The sequence below is a fragment of the Bos javanicus genome, chromosome 21, assembly GCF_032452875.1.
Source record: "Bos javanicus breed banteng chromosome 21, ARS-OSU_banteng_1.0, whole genome shotgun sequence".
Classification (NCBI taxonomy): domain Eukaryota; kingdom Metazoa; phylum Chordata; class Mammalia; order Artiodactyla; family Bovidae; genus Bos; species Bos javanicus.
In genome coordinates, this window is record NC_083888.1 from 15,786,723 (window position 1) to 15,806,637 (window position 19,915).

The 19,915-nt window shown below is 43.3% G+C and overlaps 1 protein-coding gene across 11 annotated transcripts in view; it reads left to right on the forward strand.

Annotated features, from left to right (window-relative positions):
• Positions 1 to 726: 726 nt before the first annotated feature.
• Positions 727 to 19,915, forward strand: part of AKAP13 (A-kinase anchoring protein 13) — a 324,322-nt gene continuing 305,133 nt past the window's right edge. For 10 of the 11 annotated variants that reach the window (XM_061394319.1, XM_061394321.1, XM_061394328.1 and 7 more), the window contains exon 1: positions 873 to 1,107. In XM_061394319.1, the coding sequence (XP_061250303.1) occupies positions 888 to 1,107 (220 nt within the window). In that variant the 5' untranslated portion in view covers positions 873 to 887. Of the gene's footprint in view, positions 1,108 to 19,915 lie in introns of all 11 variants that reach the window. The other variant, XM_061394329.1, reaches the window with a different exon arrangement.

Consider the following 19,915-nt stretch of genomic DNA (forward strand, 5'->3'; position numbering starts at 1 on the left):
CCAAACGTGCCCAGCACCCGCCCTACACTTTCCAGCCAATAATGCTTCTCTCTCTAGATAACCACTGTTCTTGCTTTGATTACAATCAATTTGCACATTTCTGAACTTATATGAAGTTCATATAAAGTGTGTCCATTTTTTACTTAAAGTTTTTCTCTAAGATTCATTTTTACAACTTATCTAAGAAACAACATCAATGAAATCGTTTGATGTGATAGATGTTTCCCCCCAATATACACTAAAACACACAACTTGCAAAATGAGCTTCTTCGTGTACCAAGAGACCACATTTTGCTTCTCAAAAGCCGCCAGATGATTTTTTAGGTCCTTGCAACTTGAAGATTTGAGGTGAAAAGCCCAAAGTTTATGGAATACCCTGTCACAATCCCAATGCCATCATAGGCCAGCGACTCATCTAACTAAAACACTTGTTGAATACCTAGCAGCGACTCTCAAGGCACTGCACTCCACTCTCTGGAAAAGACCCCACTTTCTGATTTCCAGGGGAGGGAAAGAGAAGAGTAAATCATTTCAGGGTGTGTTATGGTAAGTGCTGCAGCTCAGGTGAGCACCCTGACACAGAGGAAGGGCGGTTTCCGGAGTCAGGGAGCAGAGGAGAGGGTGGGTGAGCATATCAGTCGGCACCTCTAGCAGCCACCCGACTTTGATCACTTTGCCGCAGCGCAGCAGCTGCGGTCAACCTCAGCCTTCCTTAGCAACCTGAGGGGCCGCACAGGCGCCTTCCTATTAGCCGGGAGGGGTTTGATGGGCAGCTCTGCCGCGCAACCCCGGAGCGCGGCTCCTGGCGCCGCGCTCACTCACGGGCGGGCTCGGAGGCATTACCGCCCCCCGGGTGCCCCGCCCACCTCCCGAGCGGCGCGCGGCGCATGCGCAGGCGGTTTGGGGGCTGTGTGCAGGGCTATCGCCGAGCCGGAGCAGCTGCGGAGAGGCTCCTGGGCTCCGCCGAGGTCGCCGCTCCCGCTCCTCGCTTCGGCCGCCGCAGTTTCCAAGCAGCCGCTGGGGGAGCGGCAGCTTATTGTCTTTCTCCGCGGCCAAGGTGCGGAGCTGCTCCAGCTCGGCCCGCGGGGGAGCCCCGGGAGCCGCACGGTGAGAGCGCGACTGAACTCGGCGGAGTTGGGGGAAGTTTTGCGGTTAGAGGAGGGGTCGCGGCGGGGAGCGCGGGCCGCTCCGGGCTGGGGCGCGGGGCTACCCGGGCGCGGCCTGGGATGCATGGGCGCCGGGGATCGTTGCCCGGCTTTCCGCGCCTCCGCCCGGGCCTCCCCATCACGCATTGTCTGCCCTCGCCGCTCCCGCAGCCCAACCCCGGGGCCGCCTCCGCTCCCGGGCTGGGGGGGCGCGGCCGATCCCGCCCGGCTGCGATGCCCCCCCTCCCGTGAGGCATCACCGCGGGGCCCGGACCCCCGGTCTTCCCCGGGTCGGCTCCTCCGGGAACGGGGGCCGCAGTCGCTCCCCCGCGGGAACTGCGGCTGCTCCGCTGGTCCCACCGGTCGGGGAGCCGGCGAACAAGTGCCGTGGACGCGAGGGAGCGGCTCTCGGGGGCCGCGGCGAGCGGTAAACACGCCGGGCCTGGCCGGCCTCGCGGGGGCGCCCTGGGCGCTTGCTCCCGGGGGCGCGGCCGGGGCGCCCGCGAGGGGTCGGAGACGTGCAGCCCGGGGGGAACCCGCCTTGGGACCGTCGCCTGAGCTCCGCTCTCGTCGAGTTCAAGTGCAGCCAAACTTTGAAACCAAACAATACTTTTTTTTTGGGTAAATACCACTTACTGAACCCCTCTCCCTTCCCCACTCTCCCCCCCCCCCGCCCCCAAAGTCAACCAGTAGGTTAAACTTTTAAAATAAATATGGGGGAAGTCCTCAAGAGTTTTTCTATCAGAAGAAAGGATAGGGTTGTTTTTTTTTTTTTCTTTTTGGTAATAGTGCTTAGAGCAAAATGACTCCATAGCATTTAGTTTTCTAGATCTTAACTGTGAACTCAGGAGTTCACAAATGTAAGTTGGATTGAGCAATATTTGGTGTTCAGTCTTAGCTTTAACACTCCTCAGTGAAGTTATTTTGAGAGTTTGTTGCCGCAGGCATACGGAACTAAAGTAAAAAACAGTGCCTTTTTTTCTCGTTCAGCAACCCCCTCCCCCGTTTTAGTTAGTTTCATAAGTAGCTTTTTCTATTTTTTTTTTTTTTTTAAATCGTTGGATCGCCCAGATCAGGATAAACGATGGAAAAATCACTTGGAAGAATCATTTTCTGCAAGTTTGTAAAGGAGCTGTGATAAATCATTGTTACAGTCCCATAGCCTTCCGTGGTCTCTTGGGAATTTGCAGATGGCAAGCCCTGTCGTCAAGCTTTGGGTGCTTCGTTCTGCTGAATTCAGTTCATTTGGCTTACGAAGTCAGAATGATTCTGTTTAAATCCCCACGGTGGATCCAGCATAAATGTCTGTTAGATTGCATGGTGGAAGAAAATGACCAGAATGTGTTTCTATCAATTGTTTGTATTCCTTTGCCGTCTAGTAAATTAACAAGAAAACTTCGAACCAAACACCGTGCGGGTCAGTTTGCGTTTCAATTGGTTTCTCCTGCTGAGTGACCGATGTGAGGTGTGCCCTGGGTTTTTCTGGTTTCCTTGGCCTCATTTTGCAACTGTGTTCACCTGACAAAGCTAAAGAAAAATGTCCTGATGGCATAAGCTTGGATTTTTGAAGTACAGCCACAAGTTTGGTTTTAGGAGTCATAATCCGTGCCCTTTGGGTTTTCCTTCCCAAAGTTGTGCAGGTTTAGATGGCTTGTGTGTAGGGGTGGGGTGGGGGCTGGGAGGAGGGGTTAACAGAGGTTGGAAGGAGTTGTCAGGGAGGGACAAAATGTAAACAAACACTGCTTAGAAGCTTAGGTGACAAGCAGATCAGTTCCTCTGCCTCTCTGATAGCATGTTATACATACCTTTGTTTTAGGGTTTCTTGCACTTCATTATTTTTGCCTGACGACTGGCAGCTGCATATGTGGTATATATATATATGGACTCCTCTTCCAGCCTGTTAACTCCGGAGGGCTGTGATGAGTCTCAGCTGTGTGCCTCCTTGCCCAGAAGGAGTCTTAACACAGCGCAGGTGCTCAGGAGGTATTTGTATTGGGTGAAGTGGCTTGGTTGGTGCTTCACCGGAACATGGGACCCAGGGAACCACTGAACCTGGGGACTCGTTAACGGTGGCAGCTTACTCGCAGGCCTGTAATGCGATTTACTGTACTTCATACAAGGATGTCTGACCTTTCCTGTTAACCCGTTAATTACTTCTTGAAAAGAATCGTGGTTTAAATCGTGTGCTGTGGATTTTGTAAACTGGTTTCTGATTGGGAAAATTTCTCCCTTTTTTGTTAAAATGACTAAGACTGCCGGACACATCCATTCACTCCCCTGCCTGTTGATACCTCGGTTGTGACTTGGGGAGGTAGCACAGTGTCGAAGAATGCACATTCTTTGGAATTAGGTAAACTTGAATTCAAATCCCCACCCTTCCGTTGACAAGGTGGGTAGCCTTGAGCAGGCAGGTCCCTTATCCACTCTGAGCTTCACCTTCCTACCGTGTAAGGTATAGTAACATACTTTAGAGCATTCTTAGAAATAAATGAAGCTGTGTGATGATCTTCATAGTATGCCTGTTATCTGGTAGCTGTACTGACAGTGATTTGGGTACTTTTTTGTATGGTTTAAACCATGTTTAAAAGTCTGATGCATCTGAGCATAGTGGTTTAGCTGTTTTTCATAGAGGGAACGCTTCTCAGGGCACTCAAAACCTGTGCTATGGGACAACCCAGAGGGATGGGATGGGGTGGGGAGGGAGGTGGGGGGGGGGTTCACCGTGGGGGACACATGTACACCGGTGGCTGATTCATCTTGATGTGTGGCAAAAGCCACAATTCAATTAAGATAAATTAATTTTTTTAAAAAGAAGAAATACATCATGGCTGTTGTGGAATAATATTTGGTATTCCTACTGATACTAGTATATATAATTATTTGTTAATGTTCTGCTTTGTTAACTCTATAAGTAAAAGTACTGCCCCTAGTATAACAATTAAAAAAAAAAGAGGGAATGCTTCTGGGAATTGAGTCTTAAATGCAGTTTTTTAGAAGGTGAAGTTGAACTGAACGTTAATAGAATTAGCGGTTTTATTTTTATCTTCTAAATCAGTTGTTAATCTTTGAGTGGGCCTGGCAGTGTGGCTCAGTAGGACAGAACTCTGCATTTATAGTGTTTAGGAAATGGTCAGAAATGGGTTGTTTTCAAGACTTGGAGTAGGGTATCTGAGTTAGTTCCAGCTCTTCTTCCTTATTTTACCTTAATTTTGAAAAATAGTTGATACGGATTATGACTACATTTCTCACACTTGCTTAAGATGGAACTGGCCTGTGGGTTAACAGGTGGTATTACTTCCTCTTCAAAAACACTTTTGAAGGTGCCACCATCTGTGGGAGGAAGCAGTGATTTAAATCGAAATTTAAATTAAATTTAAATTGAAAATTCACAATACCAAGTGGAATAGATACATTCTAGAAATATTAACCTGTCATGGCATTTCTGTATATTGAATCTTATCTTTCCATTTTTTAATAAAATAAAGGCAAAAAGTTAATCCTGAAGGATTACAGTAAACCTTTAAAAATTATATTTGACCAGACTCACAGATTGAGGGGAAAAACCAAAGCTGACAAAGCTAGATGAACCCACTTGGACTTTTGATAATCCCCTTTTAAAGTTAATGTTGCAGTGCGCTTGAATACACAGGGTTATTACTGATGGGGACAAGCATCCGTTTGGAAGCTGTGCTCCCGTCACTGTCAGGCTGTCTTACCCGCCGTCCGTGGGGAGAGAGGAGGAAGCTCTTGGTGGAAAGAAGTTGGCTTCCTTCACGTGTCTTCGCATTTGTGGTTCTGTAGCCCACCTCGGGGTTGATGGGGACAGATTGACTAGAAGATGGGTAGGTAACCCATTTTGGTCCGTCCTTGCTCAAAGAAGGCCCCAGTAGACCTGATACCGAGATACGATGATTGTTACGAATGTTTGTGTAGGACAGTGGTGTGTTTTCCTTTTACTTATTCAGAGCTGTGTTCAGAGCCCTGGAAAGGTGGGTATCAGTGTGCGTGATGTGGCTTTTGGGGTGGGGAGAAGGGAACAGTGTGAGGGATTTACCATTTATGTCACTCAGTAAGCTCTCCTATTAGTAATCAGTCCTTTTGAATTTTTGCTTATGATCCTATCGTAAGCCTGTGTTTGGCCACAGAAATCGTCTTTACCACTTCAAAAGGCTAATTATTCCTGAATGGTTAGGAATTAAGTATGTTGCACTGTAATGAGTTAGTCTTTTAGACAACTGAAGATGTCAAGCAAGAGAAAAGTACCTTGGAGTTATGCAATGTAGTGTTCCATCAGCCCAAGGTAATTGCTGGTGATGTCTGCTGAAAGCGTGTGATACAGGACCGCATGGCTGACTTCCTGAGCTTCACCAGTTATTGGCAGTACGTCCTCGAGGAGGCCACTTTGTGTGTCTCAGACTTAGCATCCTTACTTATAAAATAAGGACAAATTCGATATTGTCATCTAATCTCCTGCCCTCTACTGTCAATGAGAAACTCCGGAGAGAAAACACTATACAAGTGCTTTGTCATGTTGTCGTTTTGTTGGTTGGCTACTGGTTTGGATAAAATTCAAATCTTAGTATAAAATGGGAAAACATCTAATGAAGTTTGTTGATTTTTTTTCTTTGTAAATATTATACCATTTCTTTTGCCATTCTTACTTAGGAAAATGGATACTGCTCACTTTTGCCTCTTTACAGATTTCCTTTTACAGCGTATTTGTTATGGGATATTTTTCTAAATTCAGTGCTTGCTGGGAGACCCACATTACTCTGAAATCACAGGAACTGACGTTGGATCCCAGTACTTGAAGTCAGGTGAAACCACAATAAACAGTGAACAAAGAATGTCAGAGTGTTTCAGAAGGGTACAAAAGAAGCTAGCCTAGTCACTGTCTGATCTTCACTGATTCATTTTCTTAAAAAAAGGTTTACTCCAATCAGGGAATGTGCCTCTTATGTGTCAGATGTTATACAGTGTGTCTTACATTTTATATATGGCTGAGTTGTGTGGCGTGTAGGATATTAGTTTCCGGACCAGGGATTAAACCCTACATTGGGGGTGTGAACTCTTAACCACTGGACCACCAGGAAAGTCCTACATTTATTTCATTTTTGAAACAAATCAATGAGGCAGGATTATTGATTCGTTTTAGGAGGGCTTCCCTGGTGGCTCAGATGGTAAAGAATCTGCCTCAATGCAGAAGACCCAGGTTCGATCCTTGGATTGGGCAGATCACCTGGAGAAGGAAATGGCAACCCACTCCAGTATTCTTGCCTGGAGAATTCCATGGACAGAGGAGCCTGGCGGGCTACAGTCCATGGGGTCGTAAAGAGTCAGACATGACTGAGTGAGTAACACTTTCAGGAGGAGGAAACACCCAAGAAAATGATTTGACAGTGGTCACATAGTTTTAAATTTTGGTGTTAAAATTTGAATATCTGAAGTCACTTTATTCTGGCTGCAAAGGGCATGCTTTTCATATCACTAATATCACCTGAAAAGAGTACAGTTTGTAAACAAATCAGGTTTATTGAGTTGTTTATATGATAAAATGCACCCATTTTAAGTGTACAGAGTTTGACACGTTTTGACGAATATATTCATGCATGTAACTTAACAGCACAATAAAGGTATAGAATGTTGCCATCAATCCAGAAAGTTCATTTGTATTCTCCAGAGAGTTCTGGCTTCGCCCCTCCCTCTGCTGCCTAGCTCACCATAGGCAACCACTGCTCTGCTGTCTGCCACCAGTTTTGTTTACAGACTATGGCCCACAGACCAGATCTGCCCTACTGATTTTTTTTTTTTTTTTATTAAGCTTTATTGGGACACAGCAGTGTTGCTTTGTTTCCATATTGTGTGTGGTTGCTTTGGTGCTACAGTGACAGCAGTTACAAGACACCCTGTGATCCACAAAGCTGAAAATATTTACTAATCTACCAGAAAAAGTTTGCTAAGCCTTGTTCTATGTAACTAATTATAATGATGACATTTGAACAATTCTGTAGTATTCAGTGCATATTCAACTTTTCCTGTTTGTCCTCCAAATAGCTTTTTGTAGTTAATTAAAAAAAAAAATCAGGATATTATTCCATTGCGTGTGTGTGTGTGTGTGTGTATATGTGGGCACATGCACATTCGGACATAGTTCTGTAAATAGTGTCGCTGTGAACATTGGGGTGCATGTGTCTTTTTGAATTAGAGTTTTTAAACTTTTCAAGTTAGTTGTCTTCTTATTATCCTGAAAGTAAAAAGACTTCGCTCTGTATTTTTCTCCTAGAATTTTTATAGTTCAAAATTTTACAGTTTAGGTTTATGAATCACTTGAGTTAATTTTTCTCATGGTGCAAAGTGTGGATTGAGATTGATTTTTTTTTTTTTTTTGCATGTGGGTGTGTAGTTTTTCCAGCAGTGTTTTTTGAAAAGACATCTTTCTCCACAGAATTGCCTTTGTACCTTTGCTGAAAGCCAGTTGATCGTGTATGTGTGGGTCTGTTCCTGGATTCTGTCGTATTGGTCTGTCTTTCATTATTCTTTCACCACACTGTTGATTACTGTATCTATATAGTGAGTCCTAAAATCAGGTAGTATGAGTTCTCTAATTGAGTTATTTTTCAGAATTATCTTTGATTATTCTAGTTGCTTTGCCTTTCCAAGTACGTTCTATTTACTTATTTTTATTTATTTTTTGGCTGCACTTCAAAGCTTGTGGGACCCTAGTTCCCTGACCAGGGATTGAATCTGGTCCCTTGACAGTGAAAGCATGGAGTCCTAACCATTGAATCTCCAGGGAATTCCCCCCAAGTATATTTTAGAATCAGCTTGTTGAGAAGAATCCTGACAGGATTTTTGATTGGCCCTGTATTGAATCTGTAAATCACTTAGGGTAGAATTGACAGCTTAGTCATATTGAGCCATGAACACATGGTTTATGATGTTCTATTTATTTCGACTTTTTTTTTTTAATTTTGTTAGTGTTTTGTAGATTTTAGTAATTGGATCTTGCATGTTTTAAAAATAAGATTAATATGTATTTCATATTTTCTGGTGGTGTTGTGAATGATGCTTTTAAAATGTCAGTTTCCTGTTGTTGATTGCTAGTCTGTAGAAATAGGATTGACTTTTTTTATGTGACCCTTTGTCTTACAAACTTGCTAAACTTACCTGGGCTCTTGTTCGTAGACAGTAATGTCATTGGCGGGGGAGTTTGATTTCTTCTTTGCAGTCGATATGCCTTTTATTTGTTTTTCTTTATTGAACTGGCTAGGACCTCCTGTGTGATGATGAATAGGAGTTTTGAAAGTGGACCTTTTCCTGATGTTAAGGGGAGAACATTCGTGTTTTCCCATTAACATGATGTTCTTTATAGTTTTTGTTTTTGTAGTTGTAAAGGTGTTCTTTATCAGGTTGATAAAGTTCTGTTTCTAGTTTGCTGAGTTTTTATCACGAATGGGTACTGAATATTGTCACAGGCTTCTTCTGCATCTGTCCAGGTGATCATATATTTTTTCTTCTTTAATCAGTAGATATGGTGAATTACACTGCTTTTTCAGTGTTGAACTAGCCTTGTATTCTTTTGATAATCCTCAGTCATGATGTATTTTTAGATATTGTTGAATTCAGTTTGCTGCTGTGAATCTTTTTTATTTTCTTTTTTGTCTATTAATGTTCCTTTAAAAAGTTCTTGGTCATATGTGTAATACTCATATCATAGTTGATAAAGTCCTAGCTCATTAATTCCATTATTTGTTTCTATAGGCCTTTTCTTTTTTCATTTTTGGGTCACATCTTGGTAATTTCTTGTTAAATCCTAGAAATGGTGAATTTTAATTCGTTGGTTGCTGTCGACTGGTCCAAGTTAGATCAACCCTGCTGCTGCTGCTGCTAAGTCACTTCAGTCGTGTCCGACTCTGTGCGACCCCATAGATGGCAGCCCACCAGGCTCCCCCGTCCCTGGGATTCTCCAGGCAGGAACACTGGAGTGGGTTGCCATTTCCTTCTCCAATGCATGCAAGTGAAAGTGAAGTCGCTCAGTCGTGTCCGACTCCCAGCGACCCCATGGACTGCAGCCTACCAGGCTCCTCTGTCCATGGGATTTTCCAGGCAAGAGTATTGGAGTGGGGTGCCATTGCCTTCTCCGTAGATCAACCCTAGCTGTATCCTTTTACTCTAAGACTTGTTTCGCCCCATTATTAAGGCATGAAGCCGCCATAGTTTTCATTGAAGAATGGTATGTTCTCTGTTCTCGCTGGTCTGAGTCTCTGCCAGCCCTGTGTGAGCCCTGGGGTTATGTAGCATATAGTCCTTGGGTCATTCTTTGCCTGCCCTTGTAGATTTACAGTATGCACACACAGCTTGTTATTCGTTATTAGACTCAGGCAGGCCTCTGTGCTGAATTCTGGAGATCCTTCTTCATGCAACTCTCTCCTTTCTAGTACTCTGGTTTTTAGCTTCCTGAGCCTTCTCATGCTCTTGGACTTCCTACTTGACAAGCCTGCCTTGCTCTGCTTGGGCTCCTCAAAGCACATGGTCCAGGATGTGCCTCCAGGCTGAGAAGGCTGGTGCATGTGTGGAGTTCCCCTCTTCCCAGTCCTGTGCTGCTGGTGGTCCAGTGACTGAAAGACGTTGCCATTTTGCCATCCAATTTTTTGGTTGTTGGTGGGGGTGCGAGCAGAAAGGAGTCTGGATCCAGGTACTCCATCACGGTTGGAAATTGAAATCCTTTGAAAGAGTATAATTTATTGATGATGCTTAAAATCTCCTTACAGGAGTCTCCAAGTCTTTGTGGGTGTAAATATCAAAGAAATATTTGTTAAATGTCTATGTAGCTAGCCTTTACTCTGTAGGGAATACAGAAGAAGTCATGTCCATCTGTTTGCGACCCCATGGAATGTAGCCTGCCAGGCTCCTCTGTCCATGGGATTTCCCAGGCAAGAATATTGGAGTGGGTTGCCATTCCCTTCTCCAGGGGAATCTTCCCGACGTAGGGATCGAAGCTGGATCTCTTGCTTGGCAGGCGGATTCTTTACTACCTCTATAGAATATACGTGAGATTAATCAAAGATGTGAAATGCTCTAGTGATGAGCAGAAAAGTGGTGTGATACTTTCATATAACGATTCTTTCTTTTACATCTTTGTTTCTTAACCTGTATTTATATTTCCTTCTATGGCACAGGATGGAGTGAGTCAGTGGGTACAGAGTATTGGCTCTTTCAGATGTGTTTGGCGACTTATTTGCTCTGTGGCTTTAGATAAATTGTCTCTGAAAATCAGCATTCTCTTTTGTAAAATAGGCACGTGACATACCTTGTTGGGTTGTTTATTAATTTATTCAGCACATGTTTGGGTGCCTTCTGTCGTCAAGCACTGTTCTAGGTGAGGGGATTTCAGTGACAAAAGGCAGTTGCTGCCATCAAGGGGCTGACATCTTAGCAAGAGAAGCAGAACATAAACAGGTAGAAGGCCGGTCGTGATAATTGAAGGAAGAAGATGAAGAGCATTCAAAACATTGGGGGAGGATGTCAAACTTTCTGAGATGAGGTTTCTGAGAGAGACCCGAGCGAAGTGACGAGAGCAGACCTGAAGGGCTCTGGATGTTCCGAGTGGAAGGGGCAGCAGGGGCAAAGGACTTGAGGGGAGAGTATGAACAGGGAGGCGGAGGGTGGGGCCGGAGAGAAGAGCGATACGTATGCAGGTATACACATGTATATACATAAACTGTATATGCAGGTAGTTGTTGCTGCTGTGGAGTCGCTGAGTCGTGTCTGATTGTTCCCCATGGACTCTCCAGACTCCTCTGGCCCTGGAATTCTCCAGGCAAGAATACTGGAGTGGGTTGCCATTTTCTTCTCCAGGGGATCTTTCTGACCCAGGGATTAAGCTTTGTCTGTTTCCCTGGCAGGCGGGGTTAAGCAAGATCTGTTCAGTTCAGTCGCTCAGTCGTGTCGGACTCTTTGCGACCCCATGAATCGCAGCACGCCAGGCCTCCCTGTCCACACCCAAACTCATGTCCATCGAGTTGGTGATGCCATCCAGCCATCTCATCCTCTGTCCTCCCCTTCTCCTCCTGCCCCCAATCCCTCCCAGCATCAGAGTCTTTTCCAGTGAGTCAGCTCTTTGCATGAGGTGGCCAAAGTACTGGAATTTCAGCTTTAGCATCAGTCCTTCGAAAGAACACCCAGGACTGATCTCCTTCAGAATGCACTGGTTGGATCTCCTTGCAGTGCAAGGGACTCTCAAGAGTCTTCTCCAACACCACAGTTCAGAAGCATCAATTCTTTGGCGCTTAGCTTTCTTCACCGTCCAACTCTCACATCCATACATGACCACGGGAAAAACCATAGCCTTGACTAGATGCACTTTTGTTGGCAAAGTAATGTCTCTGCTTTTTAATAAGCTACCTAGGTTGGTCATAACTTTCCTTCCAAGGAGTAAGCATCTTTTAATTTCATGGCTGCAATCACCATCTACAGTGAGTTTGGAGCACCCCTCAAAAATAATAAAGTGTGACACTATTTCCACTGTTTCCCCATCTATTTCCCATGAAGTGATGGGACCAGATGCCATAATCTTAGTTTTCTGAATGTTGAGCTTTAAGCCAACTTTTTCACACTCCTCTTTCACTTTCATCAAGAGGCTCTTTAGTTCCTCTTCACTTTCTGCCATAAGGGTGGTGTCATCTGCATATCTGAGGTTATTGATAATTCTCCCGGCAGTTTTGATTCCAGCTTGTGCTTCATCCAGCCCAGCGTTTCTCATGATGTACTCTGCATATAAGTTAAATAAGCAGGGTGACAATATACAGCCTTGACGTACTCCTTTTCCTATTTGGAACCAGCCTGTTGTTCCATGTCCAGTTCTAACTTGCTTCCTGACCTGCATACAAATTTCTCAAGAGGGAGGTCAGGTGATCCGGTATTCCTATCTCTTTCAGAATTTTCCACAGTTTATTTTCCACCCTGTCCAACACCAACTCCTGGAGCTTGCTCAAGCTCATATCCATCGAGTTGGCGGTGCCATCCAACCATCTCATCCTCTGTCATCTCCTCTCCTCCTGCCCTCAGTCTTTCGCAGCATCAGGGTCTTTCCCAGTGAGTCAGTTCTTCGTATCAGGTGGCCAAAATATTGGAGTTTCAGTTTCAGCATCAGTCCTTGAATATTCAGGACTGATTTCCTTTAGGATCGACTGGTTGGATCTCCTTGTAGTCCAAGGGACTCTCAAGAGTCTTCTCCAACACCACAGTTCAAAAGCATCTTTTCTCGGTGCTCAGCTTTCTTTATAGTCCAACTTTCACATCCATTCATGACCACTGGAAAAACCATAGCCTTGACTAGATGGACCTTTGTTGGCAAAGTAATGTGTCTGCTTTTTAATGTGCTGTCTAGGTTAGTCATAGCTTTTCTTCCAAGGAGTAAACATCTTTTAATTTGATGGCTGTAGTCACCATCTGCAGTGATTTTGGAGCCCCCAAAAATAGTCTGTCACTGTTTCCATTGTTTCTCCATCTATTTGCCATGAAGCGATGGGACTGGATGCCATGGTCTTCCTGTTTTGAATGTTGAGTTTTAAGCCAGCTTTTTCACTCTCTTTCACTTTTATCAAGAGGCTCTTTAGTTGTCCTTCGCTTTCTGCCATAAGAGTGGTGGTATCTGCATATCTGGGGTTATTGATATTTCTCCCGGCAGTCTTGATTCTAGCTTGTACTTCATCCAGCCTGACACTTCGCTGATGTACTCTGCATATAAGTTAAATAAGCAGGGTGACATATACATCCTTGATGTACTCCTTTTCCCTATTTGGAACCAGTCTGTTGTTCCATGTCCAGTTCCAACTGTTGCTTCTTGACCTCCATACAGATTTCTCAGGAGGCAGGTAAGGTGTCTGGTATTCCCACCTTTTGAAGAATTTTCCACAGTTGTGATCCACACAGTCAAAGGCTTTGACATAGTCAATAAAACAGAAGTAGATGTTTTTCTGGAACTCTCTTGCTTTTTCAGTGATCCAAGGGATGTTGGCAATTTGATCTCTGGCTCCTCTGCCTTTTATAAATCTAGCTTGAACATCTGGAAGTTCACGGGTTCACATACTGTTGAAGCCTGGCTTGGAGAATTTTGAGCATTACTTTGCTAGTGTGTCAGATGAATGCAATTGTGCAGTAGTTTGAATGTTCTTTGGCATTGCCTTTCTTTGGGATTGGAATGAAAACTGACCTTTTCCAGTCCTGTGGCCACTGCTGAGTTTTCCAAATTTGCTGGCATATTGAGTGCAGCACTTTCACAACATCATCTTCCAGGATTTGAAATAGCTCAACTGGAATTATATCACCTCCACTAGCTCTGTTCGTAATGATGCTTCCTAAGGCCCACTTGACTTGCATTCCAGGATGTCTGGCTTCTAGGTGAGTGATCACAGTATTGTGGTTATCCGGGTCATGAAGATCTTTCTTGTATAGTTCTTCTGTGTATCCTTGCCACCTTTTCTTAGTATCTTCTGCCTCTGTTAGGTCCGTACCACTTCTGTCCTTTATTGTGCCCATTTATCAGTGATCTTTAAATGTGATGCAGGGGTGTATCAGGGCTTCCCTGATGGCTCAGATGGTAAAGAACCTGCCTGCAATGAGGGAGACCAGGGTTCTATCCCTAGATTGGGAAGATCCCCGAGAGGAGCGCATGGCAACCCACTCCAGTAGTCTTGCCTGAAGAATCCCCATGGATAGAGGAGCCTGTTGGACTACAGTCCATGGGTTTGCAAAGAGTCGGACATTTCTGAGCGACTAAGCAAACACACACACACACACACACAGGGGTTGTCTGTGTAATTTTTACACACAAAGTAGTTTGGAAGGAATTTATCACAGAGTGTTAACTGTAGTTTTGTTTGTAGAGTGAGATGACGGTAGAATTTTTTTTTTTTTTACCTCCTAAATGCTTTGCTATATCTGTATCTATCTCTGTATATGTTTTAATTTTTCATTTTCAAGTAGAGGTGATGCTTGGGAGCGTCTGCCCGCTTGGTGAGTCTCTGGGTTGATGCAGTTTCTTTGTTTGTGGTTGTTCACACTGCGTCCTCCACAGATGGGTCTTTGACTGTGGTCTGTTGTCTTGAAAATTTGAGCTGTTGATCTCCAGCGGGGACGTCAGGGGAGAGTATGGGTGGTTTTGATAGAAGAGTTCACAGCAGCTCCTGTGAGAATTGTTAGCACATGTTCTCCCCACCAAGCTAGTTGTGGCACCAGTTGTTCAAAGGGGATGTTGTGTTGTGTAGTGTTCGTATTGTGGTGGGCAGGTCACTTCAGGTGAATTGACTCAAGCTGAATGTTTTTCCCTTAGATCTGAATTATAACTTTCCGTACCAGCTTAGATCGTTAGGAGCATTCCTTTTCCCAGGTGATAACAGTGCCAAAGGTGGAGTTTTTGCAGATTTGACATTTTCTGTCGTTGATGAATCACCTCTGAAAATACAGCAGTATAGTTTGAAATATGTCTGTAAGTCAGTCCACGTACCTGGTGTTGCCCGTTGCGTTCTGCCCTGTTTAAGGTGGTCGCGTTTCTGGAGTTGGAGAAGAGAGACCCATTGTGGCATTGTGCGGGAATCATTTCTCTTACTTTTATGATCTGTCTGGAGGACAGCGGGTTTTTTTTTTTTTTTAATCTTGCGTTCTTTGTGCGGAGAGGCTGGGCTCTTTGTATTCACAAAGGAACTCTGCTTGTGGCTTTGTCGTTTGGGAGTTATTTAGGAGGAAGACGGGACAGCTCAAGTTTGAGAAGCAGAGTTCTAATTGTTCACTTGGTCACATGCAGCCTTGGGGCCTGGCCGAGGTGCTTTCTGCCTTTGAGGATTAAGAATGTATATGGGTCAGTGGACAGGAATGACCAAAAGTTTTTGCCTGGGACCTCCTGCTAAACGAGTGCTGTATGTGTGCTTAGAACATAAGCTAGTGTGTATTTAAAGGACTTTTTCATTCTAGAGAGATCTTTTGCTAAAGATCAGGCCATTTCCCAAGAAGTGTCTTCTAAAAAGTGAAGTCACTAAAGAGAAGAAGAAACTGGTACTGGATGCCTGCATATATATTACTGTGTGTTGATTTACATTCTCTCAATTCTTGACGGTAATCCTGTAAGATAGGTTTTATCCTCCCTGCCTTTTTGATGAGAAAAGTATGGTTCAGAGCTTTGACTTTGCCCCTCTCAGGTTAATGGACTATAATTTTCATCCAGGGCTTTGTGACTATAAACATACTCTAGTTTTTATTATATATGGCATAAGTCACATTTTTTATTCATTCTGATATAATTATACCCAACACAGCCAGCTTAAAATTCCAGCTTGTTCTTGTTGTAAATAGAAATCATTGTGGTCTGCCTTTCAAGTTTTCCTAGAATTCCTAAAAGCTTGCTGGGCTTCCATGTTTATACCTTGAAAGTAGCAGAAACTTGCCTGGAGAATTGTATTTTACTTCAGATGCAGGGGCTTTGTGGATCAGCATTAATAATTAACATTTACATACTCTTTCACGACTTCAAAGTGTTTTACAAACAGTTAATTAGTTCATGTTTAACCTATATTGGAAGTTGAAAGACCAGTTTTTTAGGTTCATTTTTAGCACTCCTGAAATGTTAGGAACATAAGCCTTCAGTAAGAAAAATGTAGGTACGAACTGTGAAACATGAAACATCTCTCCCGAGTCCCTTAGTTTTGCGCCCAGCTTAGCTCACGCCAGGAGTGTTTTTTGGGGTGGTATGCACATCTTTTGCTTAATGCCAGGGGATGGAATTATGTGGACTGTTAAATACAGGGTGCAAAGATCTGGATGATTCTGTGAACTGTGGTGCAGCTTTCTTTCCTGCAGTCCCTTCGATGTGAATGGTCCTTAATTCCTGTGGGGTTTTGAAGTGATTGCGAAGTGACTGGCACAGAGACTCTGGCAAGTGAACAGAGTCGTAATGCATGCTAATTTCTGGGGAAAGTTCTTTTCCTTTTCACTCCTGGCTTAGGAGATAATAACTCTGTAACTCAATACCTTGCTAGTTTCCTCACTTGTCACACGATTCCTTCTCCTCCCCCAATAAAATGGCATTTAACCCGGCAAAGTTGTATAGCTGCAGAAGGATTGGAAAGGAAGATGATGGTCCAGCTGTGTTTCTGTCGCCTAACTAGCTGTGTGACTTTGAGCTGGTTACTGCTCTTCTGCCCTTGAATTCTTTTGTTCTGTGAATAGTGTGTTGAAGTCACCTTTCATTGAGTCCTCGCAGGGTGGCTGACAGGATGCTCCAAAACATACGCCCTTGGACATGAAATGGAACAGGTGGCATTTTCACATCAGTGAAGATTCTTCAAAGTTGCAGTGTGACTTCGTCCGTCCTACTTCGGTTTAGATAATTAATTTTCTTAACTATTGTTGCCAATCACCCTGCTGTACTTTACATATCTCCCTTCCACCGCCCTTTGTCTAATACAGAACAATAAATAGAACCCTTTGGTAAATATTGTGTCTGCGTTATTTCCTTAAGACAGGATGTGCAAGTTCCTTGTCATCATTGCTTTATAGCCCTGTCAGTCAGAGGAACCTGTTGATGAATCCTTGTTGAGCTGATCTTGCCCGAGAAACCTTAGTCTGTGATGACAGAAAGGAGAAGGATTCTGAGAGCTTGGCATGTATACGTAACAACGTTTTTATTATGGATGTGAATCTGTCCTTTTAATGAGGCTAGGTAGGAATGGCCCTGAATTTTTTAGTCTGTCAAATCATGTTTTTCAAATCTTTTTTTCCACTGCCCTTTTCTTTCACTGAAAACTTACAAGTGAGATGAGTTGGCCTTTGAACCTTTTTATAACGTTAAATACACCCAGGTTTAAGCTTTTCATCCTGTTTGACCTAAATTTTTGGTAACTTGGAAGGAATGTTTGTTATACAGCTGAACCTTACTGTGAACTTTGAGCAATTGAGATTGACTTAGAAATGTTGGAACCCACCATGTTGTTTTAGAGGATGCCTGCAGGGTAACACGTTAATTAATACTTTTTTGAAAAAGGAGTCTTTTTGGGCCAAGTTTTGTATAAATTGGGCTTCACTGGTGGCTCAGATGGTAAAGAAACCGCTTGTAATGCCGGAGACACAGATTTGATCCCTTAGTTGGAAAGATTCCCCTGGAGAAGGTACTGGCTGCCTGCTCCAGTATTCTTGCCTGGAGAATCCTATGAACAGAGGAGCCTGTTGGGCTACAGTCCACAGGGTCTCAGAGAGGCAGACCCAACTGAGCAACTAACACTTGTATAAATTAGACAAGATAGAAGTTTTGGAAACTTCAGATGGTTCTGCAAAAGACCCTGTTGCTGGGAAAGATTGAGGGCAGGAGGAGAAGGGGACGGCAGAGGATGAGATGGTTGGGTGACATCACCGACTCAATGGACATGAGTTTGGGTAAACTCTGGGAGCTGGTGATGGACAGGGAGGCCTGGTGTGCTGTGGTCTATGTGGTCGCAAAGAGTCAGACGTGACTGAGCGACTGAACTGAACTGATGGCAAGTATCATAAACTACAGAAATAAATGAAGTTTTCTAAGATACTACGCCAGCAACTAGGTGAAAAGAATGTTCTTTCTGTTTTTTGAGTATCTTGGATTGTACTGTTTTCGGTGCGTTCTTTAATTTTTATGTATTTTCTTTGCCCTCTGTTTTCCCTCTCCCAGTTAGTTCAATAGGATTCCTTGTCACATTGCTCACTGACTAGGTGGGCACAAGGTAAACCCACGTATCTGTATTTCCTCCTCGATTATAAGGTCGGGGAGGACAGACTGTATCTGCTTTGTTCATTGCTGTATTCCCAGTACGTGGCATTGTTCATGACACATAGCAGTTAGTTACTCCTCAGGACATTAACTATATATTAATAACGTGCTTATTATTGATATCGGGTTGGCCAAAAAGTTTGTTTGGTTTTTCTCATATGATGGTATGAAAACTGAATGAACATTTTGGCCAACCCAATATTAATAAAATCTATTTTTTGAGACTAAATGAACAGATTTCTTTCTTTTTTTTTTTAATCCCAGCATCAACTGTAGTTTGATTATGGTGAGTTAAATTAGCCTTTTGGGGGGAAGCGGAGGGCACCGTGTTAAATGGAAGATTGACCAGCGCTGTGACCTGGCCTGGCAGTGGTGTTTGTTCAGCTCTTCCTTGTTTTCTCTGTCTGTTGTTTTATATTTTAACCTGTTCCGCAGCTTCGTCACTGTCATATTCGTGTGGCTCACATGTGGGTGTAGCTGTGGGTTGCCTGCCTAATTTTTTAAAAATGTGTTTAAAAATCATATTCACAATAGAACACAATTGATCCCTGCAGGCCCATTACTCAGATTCTGGAGAATTAGTGAAATTTTGCCATTCTCTGCCACATCCCTTTTAAAATTACATACTGTGATATAATCTGTATAGAATAAAACAATATGTTTACTCCAGTTGTTTTGAAAGTTCCTACCAGACTTATTTTCTTAACAGTGAATTTTACATCAGACTTTCACTCCAGTGTTTAATGCTTGTAAACCATGAAATGTCTCTTAAGTCATGGCATGGTATGTTTCCAGGATACAGATCAGACGACTTTAACTCAAAGCTAGTGAATGCTGAGTAGGATTTTTTTTTCCCTTTCAATAGAATCATTTCAGAAATAGGATCATAAACCTTCTATTAAGCACTTTTGTGTGCAATCTGAGGTTTCTGTGAAATTAGACATGGAAAATTAAACAGAGCTGCACAAGTTACTGATCTTTGCAGTTTCTGAGTTCTCCCTTAGGTTTTTTTCCCCCTTCAAATACTAGTACAAGAATGTTACAATCTATACAAAATTATTGTTGGATTCATATCAGTAGCTTTTCACCACCCCCCGTAGAATTTAATGGTTCTTTTTTTCTTTTGAGAATCTATTTTTTCTTCCTAAAATGCATTCCTATTTATTTTGATTTTTTTTGTGAAGGAAATACTTTTCAGGTAATTGAATATCTTCATAAATTTAGTACTTCCTTAAGAATTCATTTGGCAGTGTACATAAAGGTAGTGTTGATTTTAGAGTTGCTTCCTAATTCAGATTGTCATCTTAGAAGCTTTCATTTGAAGTCCGAGAACAATTGATCCACTGTTTTTCATGGCCCCTGTTTGTATACATTCTGTCCTTAAGCTCCTGAATTCTCTGAAATACCACCCCCCTGCCTCTACCCCCTCCCACCCCCAGGTGCTATTTGGGTGCTTTGCCAAAAGCACTTGTGGCTGGCTGTCTAGAGATTTACCACTTTAATAGTTGCCTCTCTAGGATACGTGCCTGTAAACGGAGAATTTTCTTTCCTGAGTCTGAATAAAAGTAATGATTTACCTGTGAGATACCTCAGGACCCAAACAACCAAAGGAAACCCGGAGGAAAAATTGTATCTGTCCTGTCCCTTCAGTCTTGATGCCTGTGGAAATGTACAGGGCCCTGTTGCGGAAGACAACAGCTATCATTTAGTGGGAGCCTCTTGAACTGGATATCTTACGTTTATCAGTTCTCACCTCTTCAGGGTGTTCGTATGATTTTGCCAGAGAAGGAGATTGAGGTCCAAGGAGGGTAATAAATAAATTAATTGTATTAATAGGTGTACTTAATCAGCAGACATTCAGGGTAACTTACTAGGTGCTGGGGGTCCAGGGGTGATCAGAAATAAAGACAACGTTCCTGTTCTTAAAGTGCTCTTGATTTTGTTTCTAATTAATGTGTGATAGCAACAGTAATAGTAA